The 23,891-nt window shown below is 39.3% G+C and overlaps 1 protein-coding gene and 1 long non-coding RNA gene across 5 annotated transcripts in view; one reads left to right on the top strand and one right to left on the bottom strand.

Moving 5' to 3' along the window:
• Positions 1-10,236, bottom strand: part of LOC131737145 (uncharacterized) — a 45,716-nt gene extending 35,480 nt beyond the window's left edge. For both annotated transcript variants that reach the window (XR_009328717.1, XR_009328718.1), the window contains exon 1: positions 10,128-10,236. This is a non-coding gene — a long non-coding RNA (uncharacterized LOC131737145). The remainder of the gene's footprint in view (positions 1-10,127) is intronic.
• The window catches only part of gata4 (GATA binding protein 4), a 68,428-nt gene continuing 53,796 nt past the window's right edge, over positions 9,260-23,891 (top strand). Inside the window, exon 1 of one of the 3 annotated variants that reach the window (XM_059024326.1) lies at positions 9,260-10,527. In XM_059024326.1, the coding sequence (XP_058880309.1) occupies positions 9,984-10,527 (544 nt within the window). In that variant the 5' untranslated portion in view covers positions 9,260-9,983. The remainder of the gene's footprint in view (positions 10,528-23,891) is intronic. The other 2 variants (XM_059024325.1, XM_034003079.3) reach the window with 2 other exon arrangements.

Below are 23,891 nucleotides of genomic sequence, written 5' to 3'. Positions count from 1 at the left end.
TTAAACGGCTTCAGAGTTGCCACGGCGTCAGTGAATTGAAGAAAAAAAAAAAACTCCCAGTTTTTGGTCAGACACCAAAATCCAAGCCGAACTTAAAAAAAATTTGTTTAATGAAGACATTAGGAGAACCGTGCAGAATTTATTCTCCAACTGTATGCATCCTATACATGTATTCATTAAATTTAGACAAGTGCTCCCCCAGTGCTTTCTTCCACAGTAATATGCAAGAATAAAAAACATGCTATATTAAAAACCAGAGCAATACATCAATAGCTGCCATCTTGCAATATGCCTTGCAGGATATTGTAAACATCCAGTTCACACACCATATAAACAAACAGAGGTTGCTTGAAAACTGCACACGTGAACACAAACGGACTCAGTCCTGAAAAAATGGAAAAGGCCGAAAAAAAACCTAACAACTTTAGGTTGCATTCAAATGAACTCGGTCCCTTTGCTCGCAGAGAAGTGTGAACAGCAAGCACGTTGATACATTGTTTCAAACAAAACAAACCAGACCGAGTCTGTTTGAAACGGATCTCCTGAATGCAGCCTCTAAATCGTAGCGCCCTGACTAGTATTAATAAATTAAAATCATAACAGTAGGTTTCTTTGCATTGATGTATAAAACACTGAGACTAGGGATAACAACTGAACCCATGTATTCAGTCTGTTTGATAGACTATCTGTTCGTGTTGTAAATGTAAGGAAGCCGAATACATAAAAAGCAAGTTAGACTTGTTTTAAATAGAAATCCTCTGCTGTTGAATGCAAGTAATACATAGCTTATTCAGTCGAGTTTCCATATGTCTCATTTAGTAGTACAACAAATCAGTTGCAAGTTTTGCTCTGTATACAAGAAGAAAGCACCTAGAATGATGTTATAAAGTAGAGAAACATTTACATGACAACTTTCAAAGCTTTTTTGCGCCAGTGCAAAATTTGTTTCACTTTTTCTAACTGCAAATAAACTGCAGCCAATTTTCCAAAACTGTTTAAGTGAAAAAAATATGAATGTTATTTATTAGTGGTGGGCAACGATATGAAAATTGTATATCGATATTGTCCATGTATTGACAATATCAAGCTCGATAATATCGAACTCCTCCAAAACAAAGTAAAACGTAATCACGCAATTCCAATATATATATATATATATATATATATATATATATATATATATATATATATATATATATATATACAGTAACCTCCAAAATTATTGGCACCCTTGATAAAGATGAGCAAAAAAGGCTGTATAAAATAAACAACACAGGTAATGAGCTATATTTTATGCTCAAATATATGGGAAAATCATATTCTTTTATTCTAATACAATTGCTCAGTGAAAAAGTTTTTTATTAACAAGTAATAACATTTTTTCTCAAAAAGATAGGTGTCAGAATTATTGGCACCCCTAAAGATTCTTATAAATAAAATCTAACAAAATTAAATCTGCATTAACATTCTACTTCTTTAAGTTCATCTCAGTCTTAAGGAACTGTATTGTGGCCTTCCATGGCTTCCTGTTTCACTGGGGTATAAAAATGAGGTAACACGCATATGAAATCCATTTGTCATCTATCACCATGGGGAAAGGCAAATAACTCACAAATGAAAAGAGAGAAATGGTTGTTGACCTTCATAAATCAGGCAATGGGTACAAAACAATAGCTAAAAAACTAAATAAACCACTTATCACTATTAGGGCAATAATTAAGAAGTTCAAAACCACTGGAACAGTGGTAAACTTGCCCCGACACACAGTGAGGCAGATGGTTCGGGAGGCAAAGGAAAATCCAAGGGCCACAGTTGGAGAATTACAGAACTTGGTTGCATCTTGGGGTCACCAAGTCTTCAAATCTACAATTAGACGCCACTTCCATGCCAATAGGCTATTTGGAAGGGTTGCCAGAAAAAAAGCCTTTATTGAGAGCAACCAACAAACATAAGCACCTGCACTTTGCTAAACGGCATTGGCATTTCGATTGGAACCGGGTGCTATGGTCAGATGAAAATAGAGCTCTTTGGCCACGCACACCAGCGGTGGGTTTGGCGTCAAAAGAAGGATGCGTGTGCAGAAAAGAACCTCATACCTACTGTAAAATATGGTGGTGGATCTTTGATGTTATGGGGCTGTTTTGCTTCCACTGGTCCTGGGGCCCTTGTTAAGGTCAATGGCATCATGAACTCTACCCAGTACCAGGGCATTTTAGCCAAAAACCTGGTTGCCTCTGCCAAGAGGCTGAAACTTGGCCGCAGGTGGATCTTCCAGCAAGACCATGACCACAAGCACACAACAAAATCCACAAAGAAATGGTTAATTGACCACAAAATCAACATTTTGCAATGGTCATCTGAGTCTCTGGACTTGAACCCCATTGGAAATCTGTGGTTTCAATTGAAGAGGGCAGTCCATAAGCGCAGACCGAAGGATATCAAGGATCTGGAAAGATTCTGTATGGAGGAATGGTCTAAGATCCCTCCCAATGTGTTCTCCAATCTCATTAAACATTACAGAAAAAGACTCAGTGCCATTATCCTTGCAAGGGGAGGGTGCACAAAGTACTGAAAACAAGGGTGCCAATAATTGTGACACTTCATTTTTTTTGGAAATAAATTTATAATTTGAGAAATGTGTAATTTTGGTGTGTGTATTGATGTATTGTGATTGTTTTTATTCTGTTTGGATGTCTAAAAAGTACCATCTAGTTTATAATACCAAAAGTTTACATTTAAACCATGGTGATAAATACATTAATAGTAATCACAGTTGAAAAAATTCAATGAAACGGCGACGCATGCATCTTGAAATAATGTAAAATTCGGCACAACACCGGCAACACTTTACGGAAGGCCAATAGTGCAAAACTTTATGTATGCAAATAGCGTTTGGTACCAAAACGCCAATCAATGGAATAAATTGGTTAAATAATACTTCTGTGTGGTGTTTCTTTGCTTACGAGACTGACAATGGTTGGTATATATAGGGTTCATTGTATCTTAAAAGTAAATAAAATTGATTATACTGCGTTTGTATTTTTAGCAGTGTATGATATATATATATATATATATATATATATATATATATATATATATATATATATATATATATATATATATTTTTTTTTTTTTAAATCCAACGATATCGCGATATGGAAGTTATTATCAATATCAAATCATATCAATATCATATCAAAATGCCTTAAACTTTTACTATTACAGTACTTTCAGAAAATCAGGAGCAAATTTTGCCCTGGAGCAAAAAGCTTTGGAAATCACTGTTACTGTATTAGTTAAATTTATTTCACAATTTACAGGTTTATCAACATTTTAATTAAGAATCAGAGTCGGATTAATAGCAATCAATTTAATTACTTAAAGTAGAGGCTAATAAAAAATAGAAACCGAAATGGGGAATGGGGCGCAAAAATATTGCCGCTGAGGGCCCCCAATCAGCTAGCCCAAACCCCAAACCTGTTTTTTATTTTTCTTAAAAATATTTCCCAACATAAAACTAATGTCACCTTACAATAATTGATTTTGAGTTTCAGTGTTTTAAAATATCAAACAGAACGAAATTTCAATGTACCATTTGTAATTCAGTAATATGAGAGAATTGGTCAGGGGTCTGAATACTTTTGCAAGGCACTGTATATATATATATATATATATATATATATATATATATATATATATATATATATATATATATATAGTAAGGCAGCGGGTTGTGTGAGACAGCAGGGAGGGGGTTAAAACCTCCCTGAAAAAAAATGCACCTTTCTGTTAATTTGCTTTTGTTTAATTTAACTGTTTTATTGTTTGTTAATTGTTTTATTGTGTATTATCCCCTGCACCCGGGGGCGATTAAAATTGGAACCGGGTGCAGGGTATTTAAGACGTGCAGCCAGGCTGCATGGGGCTGCTGAGTAGAAGGAGGCAGAAGTGAGGTGCTCTGCTTCCGAGCAGTCCGGAGAAGTAAGTGCGGTGTTGAACCCGTGTGGTTTTTGTGTTCCGTGTCAGGTAAACGGTTTAGCCGTCCTGCAAGTTAGCCAGGGAATTACCTGTTTAGTAAGCGCTCCAAACGGAGTTAGGTTTTGTTTTGTATTTTGTTTATTTTTGTGTTTTATTAAAATATAGTGCAACCGCGCTTAATAACTCCATTTCTGACGTGTTGGGTCTATTTTTAAAGGGGCAACGAACCCGAGTGGGTCCAGTTTGTTACAATATATATATATATATATATATATATATATATATATATATATATATATATATATATATATATATATATATATAGTTTTTGTTTTTGTTTTTGTTTTTGTTTTTTTGTTCAGTGTAATGTAAAAAAATAATGACAGGTGTCACTGGAAAATAGTCCCTCCTGACTAATTTTCATAGATTATCCTAAAAAAAAAAAAAAAAAACGTAAGAAACCGTGATAATCATTTCTACATTCATCATCTTATCATTGTAACACTAAAGAAGACTTGAAAAGTTGAAAAGTTTGTTTGCAGAGTTTGTTTCCATTGTTTCCATGATTTTCTGACTGAGTGCTTTGTGTCCTGGATGTCTTCATTATAAGCCCACTGTGCCTCAGATATCTAAATGCTTTTAAATAACATTGAAGCAAAGTGGAAACTATTTTAAAAACAATTCCAGATTTAAAGTAAGTTTACCTTTGGTAAATAAACAAGATACAATAATGGTAAACAATGTCCCTAATTGTAATCATGTTAAACTTATTAAAGCACAAAACATGGGTACTTGCTCAAATAATGTTGACAGATTATATAGATAGTACTTTTGTGGTACTTGTTCTGTAGTACTTCTGTAGTAATATATGCTAGTACTGCTTTATAATACCTTTTGTAATGCTGGTCCTACTGCAGAAGGTACTAGTTCTGTGGCTGTTTTTTTTTTTGTTTTTTTTTTTTCTTAAAGTGAATCATTGTATTCTGTATAAAGTGTTGTTTAATACTTGGCATTTTTTATCTGAATTACAGCAGTAACCAAGCAGCAGCACAACCACATGTCTCAAGGACATGAAGAACAACATTAAGCTGAAAACTCAGTTTTACAATGTATGTTTTACTCTGTAAGAAAATGTAATGTTTTTCAGTAACTTTTGTAACTGTTGAACACCTACAGACTATAATAAACGTTGACGTTGACTCGCAGTTTTTCGCTATTGTTACCTCAAAAAGACACTAAACAAAACATTAACTGGTAAAATGTAACATATACATTGTATTATAACTTCTAGTATTCACTAGTTAGGGTGCACAGTTCGATTCCCTTTCGATATTTGCAGTCGATTACCTCTGCCGCCCGAGTCTGCCCCACCTTTCCACAGTTGTTTAAATGCTTTACTGAAACGTCAGGCTGTTCCGCGAAATCCTTCTTTATTGCATCTATAATTAATAGTATAAGGGCAGCCGATTAATGGATCCATGTCATATTGAAAATGAAATGGCAAATAAAAATGCATATTATTGAACAGTGCATAATTTCAAAATTTCCATATTAAAGAAATAAAATAAAAAAATGAATGTTTTTGGTCGTTTGAAGGTCTAATGGAATGCATGCATATGCAAGAAAATAATGAAAAATCGTATTTATTGAAAAGGGAAATGTTTGCAAAGAAAATAAATATAAACTGAACATACAAAGATAGAGTACTGTATTTAGATTGGCCAAAAACTATTACATGCAGCTGAGAGTTATGCGCAAACGTTTTTTTTTTTATTATTCAAATGCTTATAATATGCTTTCTATATAATGCTTATAGAATGCTTTCTATAATAATAATAATAATAATAATAATAATAATAATAACATTTTTTCCATGATGATGCTGCTGTCAGTTCTATTAAAAGAAAAAAACAAATAAACGTTTGGCAACGAGACAGAGGTTTGACTATTTTTTTTCTGTTGTAATCGCAGCCATTACTAATAGACTTCATTGTAGCGTGTTGGATACATGCAACTAAATACATAATCACGGTGGTGTTCTTTCGGTTATTTGTCCATAAAATTCGTTATTAGCAGCAGCACAGCAAAAGTAATGGTAGTTGATTTGACTTTTTAACACAACTGGTTAAACTAAAACGCAGATGAAACGAGAGGTATAGGATAGTATACTTAAACCATGCATATCATATTCTGACGTGTTTTCAGCTATTAGCGATTTTACACTACATTAAGCCACAACAAGGCTTGTTTTGTTGCATTTTGAGATAATTCTGTATTACGAAATGCATGAAGTAACCTAACTCATCTTGCAAAGTTATATTCTTAATTTTAATGTATGAAAATTCATCCGAGGGGCACATTTTCCAAGGATAAACTATGAAAATCCATCCGAAGGGCACATTTTCAAAGGATGAACTATGAAAATTCATCCAAAGGGCACATTTTCAAAGGATGAACTATGAAAATTCATCCGAGGGGCACATTTTCCAAGGATAAACCATGAACATTCATCCAAGGGGCACATTTTCCAAGGATAAACTATGAAAATTCATCCGAGGGGCACATTTTCAAAGGATAAACTATGAAAATTCATCCGGGGCACATTTTCAAAGGATAAACTATGAAAATCCATCCAAAGGGCACATTTTCAAAGGGTGAACTATGAAAATTCATCCGAAGGGCACATTTTCGAAGGATGAACTATGAAAATTCATCCGAGGGGCACATTTTCCAAGGATAAACTATGAAAATTCATCCTAGGGGCACATTTTCCAAGGATAAACTATGAAAATTCATCCGAGGGGCACATTTTCAAAGGATAAACTATGAAAATCCATCCGAAGGGCACATTTTCAAAGGATGAACTATGAAAATTCATCCGAGGGGCACATTTTCAAAGGATAAACTATGAAAATCCATCCGAAGGGCACATTTTCAAAGGATGAACTATGAAAATTCATCCGAGGGGCACATTTTCAAAGGATAAACTATGAAAATCCATCCGAAGGGCACATTTTCAAAGGATGAACTATGAAAATTCATCCTAGGGGCACATTTTCCAAGGATAAACTATGAAAATTCATCCGAGGGGGCATATTTTTCAGAGATAACCATATTTCGCGTGACAACGGCGAACAAATTTTTCACCTTTGAAGTCCAGCATGGCCATGCAACCCGTGTAACCCATGCCCAAAGAAGCGGAGAGCAATGCAGAGAAAAGGGCGTGCGGCCGCTGAATGGTAATACCTACTAGTTAAACAGTCACGAGTATGAATAATATTGACGGCCAAAGGGTTTTCGGAAAGTGCTTGGGTCTGATTTGTTTTTTAACCACCACATTGTTTCTCCTTCTTTGGGATATTTCCAGGTTTGATCTGAAGGACTGAAAATAAGATTTGCATCTAAAACATTGTTTAATCTGTAGTTATTTTGGGAGAAATTATCTGATGATCAAAATATGTAGCAAGGAGTTTATGATATCTCATCAACTAAAATCTGGAATGGCTAAAGTTTATTAGACTATAAACCTGCATTAAAAAGATTGTATAACATTTTGTGATAATTGACATTTAGATTTACAGTAATCTTTTTGTGACGCTGATAACGTCTATAAATAAATTAAATGAGTGCAAGTTTTGGAATTAAGATAAACTATTAAACTATAACATATTTATTTTAAAATGTATATTTTCAGGAGAATAGGCCTACTGAATGCTAACCTAAACAGGATAGAACGCTGGATAAAACACCTGCAGTAATCTGAGTTTGACAACATGTTACCAGCGGTTGCCTGGACATACAGTGCGAGATTGTGGGGTCTTAATCCCAAGATTAAATCACATTCCTTTTGCAGATACAGACAGGCGCCACGAAAAAGATACTGAGGCCAAAACCGATATATATCAGGCGCTCGTTTCTATATAGGCCTACCTATACGATGTAGTGGCGGAGGAAGAGAAAGACGGGCCCCGTGCAGGACTTTACTGTGGGCCCGACCTTTATATAATACTTTTATAAACATAAAACATGCCAAGTCAAGTGTTCAATATTTAACACTATTTTATTCTCAGAATGTCAGCATGTAAAAGTATACGACTAATAAGAAGCTTTTCTACTCACCTACTTGAATTGCATTTTGCATGTATGTTTACTTCCAATATTACACTCTTTTTAAACACAAGCTAACGCGTTTAATCACCAGTACCTCCAGGATAGCGCAGGAATGTACAGACAAATTCACAGACATTTCCTCTTACAGGCATGTTATTTTGCTTTCGGTTATTTTGGTACCCAACAACAGGCGTTAACAGCTACAGGATAACTACATGATAAATCGTGCACACAGAATATAACTGCAAAAGACTGCTGAACAGTACCCCAAACCTTCCCATGAAGACAATAGGAAACTATTTTACAATATTGAGAGACTACTAGACTAAAGTACAAGTGGTCGCGGAGTTCGAAAAAGAGACGCCAAGGAAACATAAAACAGTGCCTCATAGCCTCCATGCAAAGACAGTTACCAATAAAATAAACTTTTTTTTCCTTATGAAGCTAATTTCAATTCAACTTTTTTTTTTTATAACATGATTCAGAGAAACGAGGGAGAATAAAAACGTGATTACTGGCACTGGTAGCTACAATGATATGAATATGAAGGTACATCTGCAAATATAAATGTGAAGGATATTATCACTGTTAAGTTTTATTTATTTTACGTTTGGACCCCTCTAGGGCCCTCTGAATGCGTGACCCCCTGTGCAGTTGACTCCACCCACTATTCTTCTGCCACTGTAATAAGGGCCAAGAAACGACTTCCAGGATCGGTGTTACGTGACTCATTTAGCATAGTGTAGTTACACTTGTTTCAGCACCATTTCCTTGTGCAAGAAAACTATTCCTGCATAGGTGAAACTGAATGTGTTTTGAATAGAAAATGTGCAAATACAGTGGCTACGAACATATGGGCCAAGAAGTGATATGTGTTGTGCTCCAGGACAATAAAAATAAATAACTGATATAAGTGCAAATATTAATGTTGTTTCATATTCGTTTAAAGAGGTGTCATAGGGCGCCTGTCACTGCGCACTGGGCTTGGGGCCAGCGGTCAGTCCAATCCTTATCAGGCTGACGAGGTGGAATCGCCTGTTAATTTACTGTTGCGTATAAGTGTGATAACAAGGTCTGTCTATCTTGTCTGGCTACATCTATCAACCCATGCAAGTTATCTTTATATTTTTGTCAGTCTCTTGTGTCAAATTATTTGCAACTATAGAGTCACCACACGACACGTGTAACCAGACGTCTTTAGTGGTTGAATGTCAGTTTAGGTTTTATATTATTTTAATTATAATTGTTATTGAAGACCGTTTTCCTGAGAAGTCTAGGACTTAAAAAAAAAAACTTTGACATGAACAGTGTGCTTTTCAGTTTAGTTAGCAAGTGTGTTTCATACATTTTATCGTCTCTGTGTCTGTTTGTTTCAGAGTGGCAGCCGGAGTGGGCCAGACACAGAAAGGATTTTCGGCTGATACCGATCTGAAGAGAGAAAGAGAGAGGAAGGCAGCGGGACAGCCTATAGCAACGATTTTGGCAACTTCTCCTGAATAACAAAAAAAAAAAAAACCCCGATGTGGCTCTTCCTGCAAGGACACGGACCCTGCTTATCTACTCTCTTCCTCCTTTGATAAATCCCAGCAGCTTTCTAATTTCCGTTGTTATTTTTATTATTATTATTATTTATTTTTTTATTCGACAAAAGCTGGAGACACGGACAAATGTAAGTCAAGATCTGGATTGGTTGGGGTGCTCATTTCAAGTCTTTAATTGTGTTGGATATTTTTCAATTTAAAGAATAACGTCAGTAAGAACAATCAAGCAAGCAATAATAGCCAACAGATATACTACACCGTTTGGAATACAAGAAGGATTTCTATGGACATGACACATAGGTATTTGTAGGGTTGGTTGTATCACCTGGGGGATACGGGAATCCAAAGAAGGAGATGTACCAAAGCCTCGCAATGGCAGCAAACCATGGACCCCCTTCCTATGAGGGTTCGGCCAGCTTTATGCCAAGCGGGACCATCACATCCCCATTCTGTGTGCCCACTACCCGGGTCACCTCTATGACACCCGCGCTGCCTTACCTCCAGACTACCGCCTCTTCTCAGCATGGCATCCCAGTCCCCAGCCCCTCTGTGTGGGTGCAGCCTGGCGCAAACCCGGTTGCCACCTACAACCCAGTCGACTCCTCTTCCCATCAATCTCCGGTGTCTTCCCGCTTCTCCGTCTCCACAAATCACCCCATAACGGCAACAACTGCAGCAGCCGCAGCCCGAGAAAGAGATGCCTACACCAGCCCCCTAAACATCACTTCCAACTGCAGTGAATACGGTAGCAGGGGCATTAACGGTTCCTACCGCAACTCCTACTACGCCTATGTAAGGCCAGATATGGGGGCAGCTAGGATCGCGTCCGCCTTTGACAGCTCTGTACTGCACCTGCCAGGTCGGGGCGAACCGATGCCAGCCAGATATTCCAATATAGGTAAGAGCTTGCCTTGATTATTTCTTTACAATGAGGCTGTATACCATCATATTAAAAACAATTATATACAAATAACAGCTTTAGCAAGCATTATATGTGTATATGATTGTTTATCGCTTTACTTTAGGCCTGCGCTTTGATAGACCAATATATAATTTTCTCATTTTACTTTTGCTATTTCTAGAATGCACTTATTTGGTGGGCTTTTTCGGAGATACGCGTATCCTGCATTATCTGTTTACATGTTACTAAAATTATGTGTGATAGCTTTTTTATTACCTACTTTTTAAATTGCAATTTTAGCCAAAGTTGCCCTTGATTGTTTTCTTTTCTTCACAAAAGCATTTTTACATTAAGTACATGGAGTATGTAAAATGTATTCAAGGGCGCATGCTTGAAATATGTGTATCTCATTTTAAAAAGGCTGAGCAAAATGAAGGCAGCGTGTACAGGAAGGCAAATAACATTAGTGAAATATAAGGCTGTATGAACAAACTCTCAAACTGCAGTATTCCTTCGTGGTAAATGATTTAAAACTGATGATTGGGTGGGCTTCCGGGAAAAAACTTGACATCCCTCAGTTTGAGATTCGCCTTGCATATGTTAAAATCAAAAAATATATTTTGAAAAAGAAAAAAAAAAAAAGATTTGGAGGAAACCCACAAATGTCAGTTGCAGAAATCCAAGGTAACTAAATTATTATTATTATTATTATTATTATTATTATTTATTTATTTATTTATTAGCAGACGCCCTTATCCAGGGCGACTTACAATTGTTACAAGATATCACGTTATTTTTACATACAATTACCCATTTATACAGTTGGGTTTTTACTGGAGCAATCTAGGTAAAATACCTTGCTCAAGGGTACAACAGCAGTGTCCCCGACGGGGGATTGAACCCATGACCCTCTGGTCAAGAGTCCAGAGCCCTAACCACTACTCCACACTGAAAATTGTGAGTTTTCCCCTGGACATCCTATAAAAATACGTCCAAACCATACAAAAAAAGGTCATGCAGGCGTTTTCATGATACATTTAAAATACTAATAATATCCAGCATGTTTAAGGTAAAGATCGATGGCCGTATGTATTACATGTATTTAAAATTGTAAGGCTCACATACAGTCGCACCCTACACATAATTCTTTTTTTTTTTTTTAGATACAAGCGTTTAGTGAACATTAGCCACTAATGAATATGACAAAGACCAAAATACATAATTTCTGGTAGTTGAATAAACAATCTTTATTTTAAAAAAAAAGTTTAAGCTACTTAAAATATTTGTTAATGACAAAAGTATTGGTAACTTTACATCAAAACTCTGTAAACGTGTAATAAAACTAATGTAATTGATTGAACATCATTTAACTGCATTATAAAGTCAATAGCAAGAAAAAGAGGTGATAATTTTTAACATCTGTTGCGTTTTGGAAACACAGCAGATGATGGTCAAGACAAAGGAGTTGGATTCACGTTTGAGAAAAGCACTCGTAGCAAACTACAACCAAGGAAACGGCTACAGAACAGTAACAAAGAAATATGCAATGCCAAACAAAATCCACACATCAGAGCAATAATCAACGTACCACAGAACTAATTCAACTGAAACGCTTGAAAGAAGTGGATTTCCAAAGAAAAATACGGTTACAGCAGGTAGCAAAATCGTCTGAGCACTAAAAATAAATCCAGATTTAGAATCAAGTCTACTAGTGCACGAAAGAACTGTACAAAGTCATCTGCACCCAGACCTCGCTGCAAACCACTTTTAAGGAAAATCCAACAGAAATGCTTTGGACTGATCTGAAACAAGCTGTAGCTAAGCATTGTGTATCCAATCTGTCTGAGCTGAAGGAAATATGTAAAACAGAATGAGCCCAGATTCCACCAACAAGATTTAACATGAAATCCGTAATAAAAGCAAGTGGAGGGCACACAAAATACTAAAGCAGGGGTGCCAATACTTTTGTCATTAACACATTAAAAATAAGTTTGTTTGTTGTTTGATAAAGATTAGTTGTTAAATTACTAGAAAGTGTGTATTTTGCGTTTTGTTTTATTAAAAAGCGGTTTTACTAAATTCTTGTCGGAATCTGTTACCTTGAATTATGGTATAATAAGTTGGTGCCAATACTTTTGTCTGCGACTGTACAGCCTAGGAAGATTGGTTTTATTCTTCATCCTTGTCAATTAGTTTGCAGCACTCAAACTAACATACAGAAACAATTTATTTGTAGCAGATTTATATTATATAAATCTATTATATCATGTTATATTTCTGTTTATTACCGGTATTACTTTGATAAATTAATAGTTCATAAAGTGTGCGTTTTTTTCGTTTGTTTTGTTTTTTGTTCCTGAAAGTCATTTCATGTGCGTGGAGTTGTATATTTATCCAAGTTGGCAACACTAGGTCAGCTTGTCTTAAGCTTCTAAATTCCAGGAGGTCGTTTCTATAATGCGAGATTGTAAATTCAAATACAACTCGATAGGTTATCACCAGTGTCTGTAATCCACTCGAATCTGTGTCCCTGTCGTGTTTCAAAACAACAGGTTTTAAATGTTGTACCACCCCATTTTCCATTTTTTATTTATTCCATGTAAATCTATCAGAACACGTGACATATTAGAAGTCAAAATATAGCCTATATATATATATATATATATATATATATATATATATATATATATATATATATATATATATATATATAAAGAAACATCATTAACAAGGGTGGTTGTTGGGTGTGTTCGGAGGCGATGAGAATGACATCTCAAACAGAAAGGAAGCATTTCAGCAGGGCTAGCTTGCAGGTAGGCTATTTCTCGAAGTCGAAAGTAAGGATTTATTTTTTTCTAAACTGAACAACCGTGTAACGACTATGTCCAAAAATAAAGAAAATGACCAAATTGCTAACACAATTAGTTCTGTTAGTGAAGGAAGTGGTATAACATGGATGCAGGCAAACAAACAAACAGACAAAAAATAGGCCCTATCAGTTTGACCCGCTGATGAAGGGACGTCTGTCACTGAGGGTGTTTCGGGGGATGTGATATCACAATAACATCACATCGTTGATCCATGATTAATAGGCATTCATTTTAAGTATGTAATGAGTGTGTTTGGTGTTTCTGTTTCAAATATTGTGATAGAAAAGCCAATGTTTGTATGCGTGTCCTGTATAGTGTATGTGTGCCTATAGGCTTACATTGCATCACAAGATCATTGTATTCTTGATTGGTATATCTATTACTAGTTGTTTCCCTCCTACAGAGGAGGAAGAAGATTCCAATAACCCCGTACCTCTCAGTCTCTGTATTCGGCACTCCCAAGGCGCCAATCTGCATTGCATATATGCAGCTGTAATTCCGAAATAATTAATACAGATAAAGCCCGCCTTGAAATAGAAAAAAATAAAAACAAAATAACAAATGCTGGATTTAAAAAAAAAAAAAAGAACGGTACTTGGCAATAATGTCTTCATCCGAAACCATGTAAAAAATGCGGCGCACACATCTTCTATTAAAATTCCTATGATCCGATGCTCTGTTGTAAATATTTCTGTTTATGCTTAAATACACTGCATATATTAGAGCAGCATGTTTCCGAAGGTTTAAAACAGGAACATGACCGTGAGATCTACCTGTCGTATTTATACACCAAGTTGGTTTCGACAGAATACGACGAAGTAATACGACCAGGTAGTGACAGTGTGCGACGTTTTATAGAAACGGTACTTCTATCCCATAGTCTGCTTGTCAGATACGATGGCGTAAGTGCATATAGAAACGAGCCCCTGTTCTCTAATGAAGTCTCAACAAACGAGTATATTTATTTATAAAAATATATACATAGGGCCTACGTTATTTTTCCTCTCATCAAAAACATCAGCATTTATATTCTTCAAGTTTTAAGCATCTGTGAATTGACATTTTAAACAGTTTTGTTTTTTTTTTCACCAGAAAACCACAATGTTTTGGTAGCCACAATTCTAATTTCAGAATAAATATACATTTTGAAGGACAACACCATATATGAACATTTTTCCATTAAAAATAAGGGAGTCACAAACTTCCAAATCATGGTGTGAAAAAGAAAATAATTTTCTAACCTGTGTGTTTATATCATTATTTTTTAAAAAAATAATATAAATCTGTAGACCATTTAATTATAGTTTTTACGAGCAAAATGTACATGCATCTTATTAATTCCGATTACACCACCAATAACTGAATATATAATCTAATTAGTAGTAGCAGAAGTACAGAGTTAACTTTTCATGAAAATGGAAAGCTTTTTCTCCACATTGTAAATCACATGTTTCGACATAAAACATATGCAACTGATTTAAACACATGTTGGTATTTATACTCTAGTAAAAAAATAACTGTTTTGCATCCAAAGTATAGCCTATTTAAAAACATCAAAAAAAAAGAACAAACAAAAAAAAAATGTTTTAAAAGTCTGTTGCATAACATTTATTTTTAATTCACCAACATTTATTTTAAACTGTAAGAGAAAATCCAATGGTTACTAGTTACATTATTTTGAATATCAACTAGATAATTAAGGAATAACTAGCATATTGAATTTAATGACCCAGGTAACCGCCTTCTGCAGTTTATATATATATATATATATATATATATATATATATATATATATATATATATATATATATATATATATATATATATAAATTTGGTACATTTGGGAGCACGAGAGTACAGAAACAGAAATGAATACACGTGCACAGAATATATTAGCATGATGAATAAGGCTTAAGAAGGGCGAGCTTTCAAACCTCTATCAGCTCTGAAGCGACATTATTTGTTTAGGGGCCGTTAATCACTCCTCCCTCCTCTGTTTCAAAAGAAAATGACAAAATATAGAAACTTTAAATTACTTGTATCCAAACTGGAGCATATTATTGGTTATTAAACCAATAACAAACTATAAAACCGACGGTAAATCATATATTTTTTTAATTATCAACAAAACTATGAACGCCTGTAAGTAAGAACAAGGGGCCAGTTATTTCTTTTTTTAACTACCGGTATGTTGGAATACCTTCGTTATGTTGCTTGAATTCAATCATATAAAAAAATTAACTACCGTAAAACTTCAATTAAACGCATCCAGCGTTTATTTACAATATTTGCCCACAGAGACCAGCGATTATTTGAGATCGGCGTTTATATTAGATCTCTAGCTTCACATGCTTCATGCGGTCATTGAATAGCCGCTAACACACAACCTTGTAGCAACATCGTAACTCAATTTAAACATTCCAGCAACGTTGTTAAAATGTTGTGTGTCAGTTGGAACAAAGTAACAGTTTTGTTTTATAGCACAATTAGATTGTATTGTACACCCTCAAGTATAAAGCGAAATTATTATTACAGTATTTTTATATGCACTGGTTAACAAGGATACGGTATGCAAAACGTTTGAAAATGAACAAGCAGTACGAATTTGTATTTTAAAACGGAATTAGATTGACCATTGTTAATAATAATAATAATAATAATAATAATAATAATAATAATAATAATAATAATAATAATAATAATAATAATAACAGTTAAAGCCACTATAAGACAGCCCTGTAGATATCAGAACACAGGCGCTTACAGCACAACAATAATAATAATAATAATAATAATAATAATAATAATAATAATAATAATAATAATAATACAAACTTCAAAAATGTTTTTTTTTTAATGAACAATAAAAGCAATAAGTATCATTATCAAAAATATTGTATTGTTTAATCTCAAACTTGTACATTTTTAATACAACAAACACGTTAAGTTACACCACGAGGTTTGTATCTGGCCTGCTTTCAGCACGCTTAAAATGATCACTTTTAAAAACGTAATAACTGCATTAAACAAATATGTAACATGTAGGCCTAACTTAAATTACGTTTTCTATTATTATTATTATTATTATTATTATTATTATTATTATTATTATTATTATTATTATTATTATTATTGATCCTGAGAGTCACTTTCATCGCTGGCAACGAATTCCCAGCTATGCTAATTTAATATATTTTGTGTTACAAACGTGACTTTTTTTTTGGCCTTGGTAGGTACCCATGATAGATGTTTCTTAAGGCTAGTGTACAGCGTATTGCACAGAAAAGTCTAAGCTCAACAATAGAACTAGCCTACCTGACGTACATGTATACCTACCGGAGCAGTCTTTTTAACCGCTATATTAAAATACGTATACAACTACAGCAGCGTTGCATGCTACGAAACTGTTCTGTTATTAGAAGTACAGATAGGACTACCAACCGCAATCATTTCGATGGATCCTGATGTTATTTTTATTTTATATTTTTTAAAACAATACAGTAAACGCAGATGTAACGTCAGACAGCACAGACAGTTTTAAATTATAGTCAAAACAGTGTGTTTATTTTAACATACTGTAGCGACCCGGGTCGTGTGTCTACTGTTGTCCCCTTTGTTTGTCGTGTCTGTCTTGTCCTGTGTACCTGTTACACATATTGTGAGGCTGCTACCACGCCGCCTAGAATGGGGAGAAGAGCAGTGATAGACCCGGTTGGTCAGTCTGGGTGGAGTGGGTGGGAGCAGCAGGGGGGAGGTGGTGTGGGGGGTATACCTCTCGTGCAGGAGAGAGTTCAAGGTTTGAGTGGGAGAGGGACTGCGAGAGAGTGTGTGAGACCAAAGCCTGGGAGTGGCGTAAAGCGAGAGACTGAGAGAGAGCGAGTGCCTGAGCAAGAGAAAGTGGGGGTCAGTGAGTGAAGGAAAGAAATAGATTTTTTTTTTATTGTTTTAGTGGCGTGGTCTTGGCCCAAACAAGGACCGTGTTATTTCGAGTAATAAATTACTTATTAATTGTACCTGGCAACGTGCTCCATCTTCTGCTTCACCACTAAGGGCACAGGTCATTACAATACCAAACATATTGCTTAACTGGAATTCCAATTTCCTCACTTACATACAGTACTGTGCAAAAGTTTTAGGCAGGTGTGAAAAAATGCTGTAAAGTAAGAATGCTTTCAAAAATAGACATGTTAATAGATTATATTTATCAATTAACAAAATGCAAAGTGAGTGAACAGAAGAAAAATCTACATCAAATCAATATTTGGTGTGACCACCCTTTGCCTTCAAAACAGCATCAATTCTTCTAGGTACACTTGCACACAGTTTTTGAAGGAACTCGGCAGGTAGGTTGGCCCAAACATCTTGGAGAACTAACCACAGTTCTTCTGTGGATTTAGGCAGCCTCAGTTGCGTCTCTCTCTTCATGTAATCCCAGGCAGACTTGATGATGTTGAGATCAGGGCTCTGTGGGGGTCATACCATCACTTCCAGGATCCCTTGTTCTTCTTTACGCTGAAGATAGTTCTTAATGACTTTCGCTGTATGTTTGGGGTCGTTGTCATGCTGCAGAATAAATTTGGGGCCAATCAGATGCCTCCCTGATGGTATTGCATGATGGATAAGTATCTTCCTGTACTTCTCAGCATTGAGGAGACCATTAATTCTGACCAAATCCCCAACTCCATTTGCAGAAATGCAGCCCCAAACTTGCAAGGAACCTCCACCATGCTTCACTGTTGCCTGCAGACACTCATTCGTGTACCGCTCTCCAGCCCTTCGGCGAACAAACTGCCTTCTGCTACAGCCAAATATTTCAAATTTTGACTCATCAGTCCAGAGCACCTGCTGCCATTTTTCTGCAAACCAGTTCCTGTGTTTTCGTGCATAGTTGAGTCGCTTGGCCTTGTTTCCACGTCGGAGGTATGGCTTTTTGGCCGCAAGTCTTCCATGAAGGCCACTTCTGACCAGACTTCTCCGGACAGTAGATGGGTGTACCAGGGTCCCACTGTTTTCTGCCAATTCTGACAGATGGCACTGCTGGACATCTTCAGGTTGCGAAGGGAACTAAGCATGATGTGTCTTTCATCTGCTGCAGTAAGTTTCCTTGGCCGACCACTGCGTCTACGGTCCTCAATGTTGCCCGTTTCTTTGTGCTTCTTCAAAATAACTTGGACAGCACATCTGGAAACCCCTGTCTGCCTTGAAATTTCTGCCTGGGAGAGACCTTGCTGATGTAGTATAACTACCTTGTGTCTTGTTGCTGTGCTCAGTCTTGCCATGGTGTATGACTTTTGACAGTAAACTGTCTTCAGCAACCTCACCTTGTTAGCTGAGATTGGCTGTTCCTCACCCAGTTTTATTCCTCCTACACAGCTGTTTCTGTTTCAGTTAATGATTGTGTTTCAACCTACATATTGAATTGATGATCATTAGCACCTGTTTGGTATAATTGTTTAATCATACACCTGACTATATGCCTACAAAATCCCTGACTTTGTGCAAGTGTACCTAGAATTGATGCTGTTTTGAAGGCAAAGGGTGGTCACACCAAATATGGATTTGATTTAGATTTTTCTTCTGTTCACTCACTTTGCATTTAGTTAATTGGTAAATATAATCTATTAACATTTTTGAAAGCATTCTTACTTTACAGCATTTTTTCACACCTGCCTAAAACTTTTGCACAGTACTGTATATATACAATTGTTACAAGATATCACATTATTTATTTATTTTTACATACAATTACATTTTTATTTTACACATTATTTTTACATACAATTACCCATTTATACAGTTGGGTTTTTACTGGAGCAATCTAGGTAAAGTACTTTGCTCAAGGGTACAGCAGCAGTATCCGCCACCTGGGATTGAACCCACGACCCTCCGGTCAAGAGTCCAGAGTCCAGAGCCTTAACCACTACTCCACACTGCTGCCATATATATATCAGCATGAAGTTTTAACATCTACTCTCGTGTAATGGAAATCATTTTTTATATATATATATATAAAATTTGTAATTTTTGTCTACATATTTCTTGTGCTGCTTATCATAAAGGACAGGCTATTGCTGCACTTGCTTTGGGGGTGGTGTTGGAAGCGGAGTTCCCTTTCAATTGAAAGACAACCACCAACAACATTATGTATTGGATATGCCTGCCCATTGGGTAGGTAATTGCTGAGCTGTCTATACCAGAGCTGCCGATAGGCCCCTTCCTGGGATGACACTCGGTCCCACCCACGAGGGATTAGAACCGTCATCCTGAGGAAGCCATTTCTCTTTATCCTTCTCAAGACAGTACAGTAAAACCTCTGTGTTGAGCTGAGCGTGTTGATAGAAAAGAACTTCTCGAGTCGATTGTATTTCCCTTGCATTTGTGCTGAAAGCTGGCTCGCCACTTTCCCGGAATCAATGACTCTGACTTTCAGCGGCCTCCTCACTTGTGTGGTAGGCCGCGCTTTTTTATCTGTCTGTTGTGTGTGAGCGACTGCCTGTACAGTCACCCTCGCGAGTGGTTGGCTATTTCCTTCTTGAGAATGCACAGTTCCTCCACGGGGCTAGGCCTTGCCGCTTCCCTGCTGTCGAGTAGACCTTGCCGGCTGTGTAGGCCCGCCCACCTCGGTGAGTCGGGCCTTTTAAACAAACAGTGTGCTCTCCCCCATCTATTTCTACCGCGGTTTTCACTGTCCCCTTCCAAACCGCCCGCCATGGCTTCGGCCCTTGTGTCTCCCTGGTGTATGCTATGCGCTGACCAGGTGTGTGACCGCGCGGCTAGGTTAGGCACAGTTGCATAGCTGCCCCCCCGGTGCTTCGGTACCGCGGCGCAAACATAGCCCTTGGTACTTCAGTATCTCGGTGCGCAAGTTGCTTATTGCACACGGCACACGGTGCCCAGCGCTAGAGCTTCAGTGCACAGACACAGCGCAGCACAGTACTCGGTGCGTGCGGTGCTCGGTACGCACGGTGCACATGGTGCTTGGTGCCCACCGCTACAGCGCTAGTGCATGAACGCACAGTGGTACACGGTGCACGTAGTGCACAGTACTCTGTGCGCATGGTGCTTTGTACACACAGTGCACACAGTGCATGGTGCACACGGTGCTTGGTGCCCACTGCTACAGCGCTAGTGCAAGAATGCATGGTGCTGCATCGTACACGGTGCACATACTAGGTAGGAGGGGAGCTCAAACCCCCTGCTGAGGAAGAACCTGGCTTCGAGGTAGCCTCAGAAGCCAGTACTCCCCCGTTGTCTAGCTCAGTTTCGGCACTGATGGGACGCGCTGCAGTTTTCCTGCAGGTCCCCTGGACGCCAGCAGCAGAACCACGCTGGTCCGTTTTCCGTACGCAGTATGGCTCCTCGCCCTCAAAAGTTCCCAGCCTTCCCGGACTTCATGGATGAGGTAGTATCCTCCTGGGATCGTCTGGCCTCAGGTCCTAGCGTGCTGAAGCAGGCCGCACCGCTTGCCTCTCTAGAAGGCAGGAAAAGCTGAGCCTGGTGGGGTTCCCCCCAGTAGACTCCACCATCGCGGCCCTGCTTAAGGCCCCGCCGGTGGGAGGGTTGGCCAGAGACCCGGCGTGCCCAAACCCTCAGTGCAGGGTGACAGAAATACACATCAAGTGGTTGTATGCAATGGAGGCGAGCATGCCGACAGGCATGCTCGCCTCGAGCATGCCGACAGGCTATATGGACAGTGTACTGTGCGAAGCACCGCTCCCTGAGCCAGTGGCCACGCTACTGCAGATCTCCCTTCTCCAAGGGCAAGCTCTTGGCCGGAGCCTGGTTAGCTTGATTGTGGCTCACAGACAGTTGTGGTTGTCGCAAGCCAGGGTCCCTGATGCAGATAAGGCTGCGCTGCTAGACGCGCCTATATCCCCGGGACACAACTTTGGGCCAGCTGTGGAGGAGATCCTGCAGAGATCCCATCAGGAACGTGAGGCATCCCAGCAGGTGGCCGCGTTGCTCCCTCTCCACGCTCCCACGTGGGGCAGGTTGAACCGCTGGCAAGCTCCTCCGATGCGGACTGTCACCAGGACAGTTCCAGTCCCCACAGCTCCGCTGGGTGACCTAAGGCATCGCCTACAGGGCACACCAGCAGTGAACAACTGGGCTCACCTAGCAGACAGAGGGAACGCAGGACATGGCCAGCCCACACACCAGCATCCCAGGAGGCATTTCCAGGGCCAACGCCTTAGACAGCCACCCTAAACACCCCAGGCAGGGCCCCTGAAGGCTGGCGGCTTCAGACCCCCTTTTCGGCACAGCTGCAGTACTGGCGCGCTTGCACCTCGGACACCTGGGTGCTCAGTTCCGCTTGGGACCTCCTCCCTTTCGAGGTATTACGAAAACTTAAGTGACAGACCCCCTCCAGGCCTCAGTACTTCAGAAGGAAGTGGTCGCCTTGCTGTGCAAGTGAGCCATTCGTCTCGTAGACCCCACCTCCCACGGAGAGAGGTAATACTCAAGGTATTTTCTGGTGCCCAAAAAGATGGCGGCTTTCACCCCATCCTAGACCTGAGGCTCCTCAACTGGTTCTTAAAAGAGAGGAGGTTCCAGATGACTCACCATCACATTCTCCAGTCTGTCCGGCCGGGTGACTGGTTCACCACCATGGACTTACGGGACGCGTACATTCATGTTCCCATTCGTCCAGAGCACAGGAAGTATATCCGCTTTGCTTTTCAGGGAAACATTTACGAGTTCACTGTGCTGCCATTCGGCCTCTACCTAGCTCCTCGTACGTTTTCAAAGTGCATGGACGCTATCCTGGCCCCCCTGCGTCTGCAGGGGACCAGAGTAATAAACTATCTTAACGACTGGTTAATCTGTTCCCAGTCATGAGAGGGAGCAGTGGCCCACATGGCGGTCGTGACAAAGCATCTGATGAGGATGGGCCTCACCATCAATGATGTAAAGAGTCGGCTTACACCGGTGCAGTGCATGACTGTGACAGGGTCTTACTCGTGTCACGTGCATGGGTAGACGCTGTTTAAGCAATACAGAGAGACATTGGGGGTGGAGTTGAAATGCTGGCACAGGCGCGCAGGATTTATTCACAAAACAGAAACGAAAGTAAAAGGTGGTCATGTGACGTTACCAGCCATGGTAACGCACAGAGGACACATACAGCAAGCTGTACAAAAATGCAAAATAAAACACAATACAAAAACTACAAATAAAAGGTGCCACAGAAGGCGAGCGCTGGCCTTATAAAACGAGGTGTCCCGCTCCAGGAACCGGCTACACTACGTAACCCTTGCTATACATCACATGGGATCACTATCCCCTAAACTAACCTACTGATGAGCCGGTATTCATACAACGACTCCTGCTGCTTCACATGGCCTTGGCTGTGCATTGCCTTCACAAGCACTGCTTACAGTCTCAGGGTTGCATAGCTGTCGTTCCTGCAGAGCGGACCCTCTCCTCCCGAGTATATGCCGCTCCCCTCTGGCATGGCGTTGCAGTTGCCCCGAGCCATCTCCCGTGGACGTTTTTGAACTGACGGACACTCGGTCAAGACCCATCCACCTGCTGATTGAGGACCAGCACAGCCAATCACTTACTGCCCTTCCCCTCAACCAAGCCTAGCAGGCAGCTCAATCGAGCGCCCGTCTGTAAACAATAATGTAATCATACAAATCAACTCCAAAATGATACACCATAAACCCATTTCCCCATACAAATTATACCAACACTAATTTGCACACATGCAGGTCAATCACCCTGCTACAACGACGTACATGGGGCTCTGGCTGGACCCCAGTACGATGCGCGTATACCTGTCAGATGACAGAGTTGCAGCTATCGAGGATTGCCTCTCTCTGTTTTGACAGGGATCGCAGGTCACCGTCCTATTGTACCAGAAACTGTTGGGTCTGATGGCCGCAGCCATATCGGCTATTCAGCTGGGTCTACTTTGCATGTGCCCGCTACAAGCATGGCTCAATGCGTTCCACCTAAATCCCAAACGCAACAGACACCGTCGGCTGATGGTGTCTCACGTGTGCTCGGCAGCCCTACGCTGACTGAAGACGACCTCTCACCTGCGTGAGGGTACACATATGGGAGTGGTCTTCAAACTCCAAGTGGTGATGACAGATGCCTCCAACTTGGGTTGCGGGGCAGTCTGGGAAGGCAGAGGAGTTCGTGGATCCTGGTCAGACTGCTGGACGTCCCTGCATATAAACATGCTGAAGCTGCAGCTAATCTCCCTTGTTCTCCACATTTCCTCCCAGTGCTAAGAGGTACACATGTGTTGGTCCAGACGGACAACACAACAGTGGTGGTGTATGTCAACCACCAGGGTGGCCTACTTTCCCCGGGGTTGCATCGCATTGCCTTCAGGCTTTTGTAGTGGGCTCAGAGGAACTTGCTGTCCCTGCGGGCGATGCACATTCCTGGAGCTGTGAACTGGGCAGCGGACCTCCTCTCGAGTGAGGGTCCCCAGGTGTGCCAGGAGAATCTGGTTCTCGACCCTGTGCCAGCTGT

This window comes from Acipenser ruthenus, chromosome 5, assembly GCF_902713425.1.
Source record: "Acipenser ruthenus chromosome 5, fAciRut3.2 maternal haplotype, whole genome shotgun sequence".
NCBI classification, from domain to species: domain Eukaryota; kingdom Metazoa; phylum Chordata; class Actinopteri; order Acipenseriformes; family Acipenseridae; genus Acipenser; species Acipenser ruthenus.
Note: the sequence above shows the minus strand (reverse complement) of the source record. Positions and strands in the feature narration are given on the sequence as shown.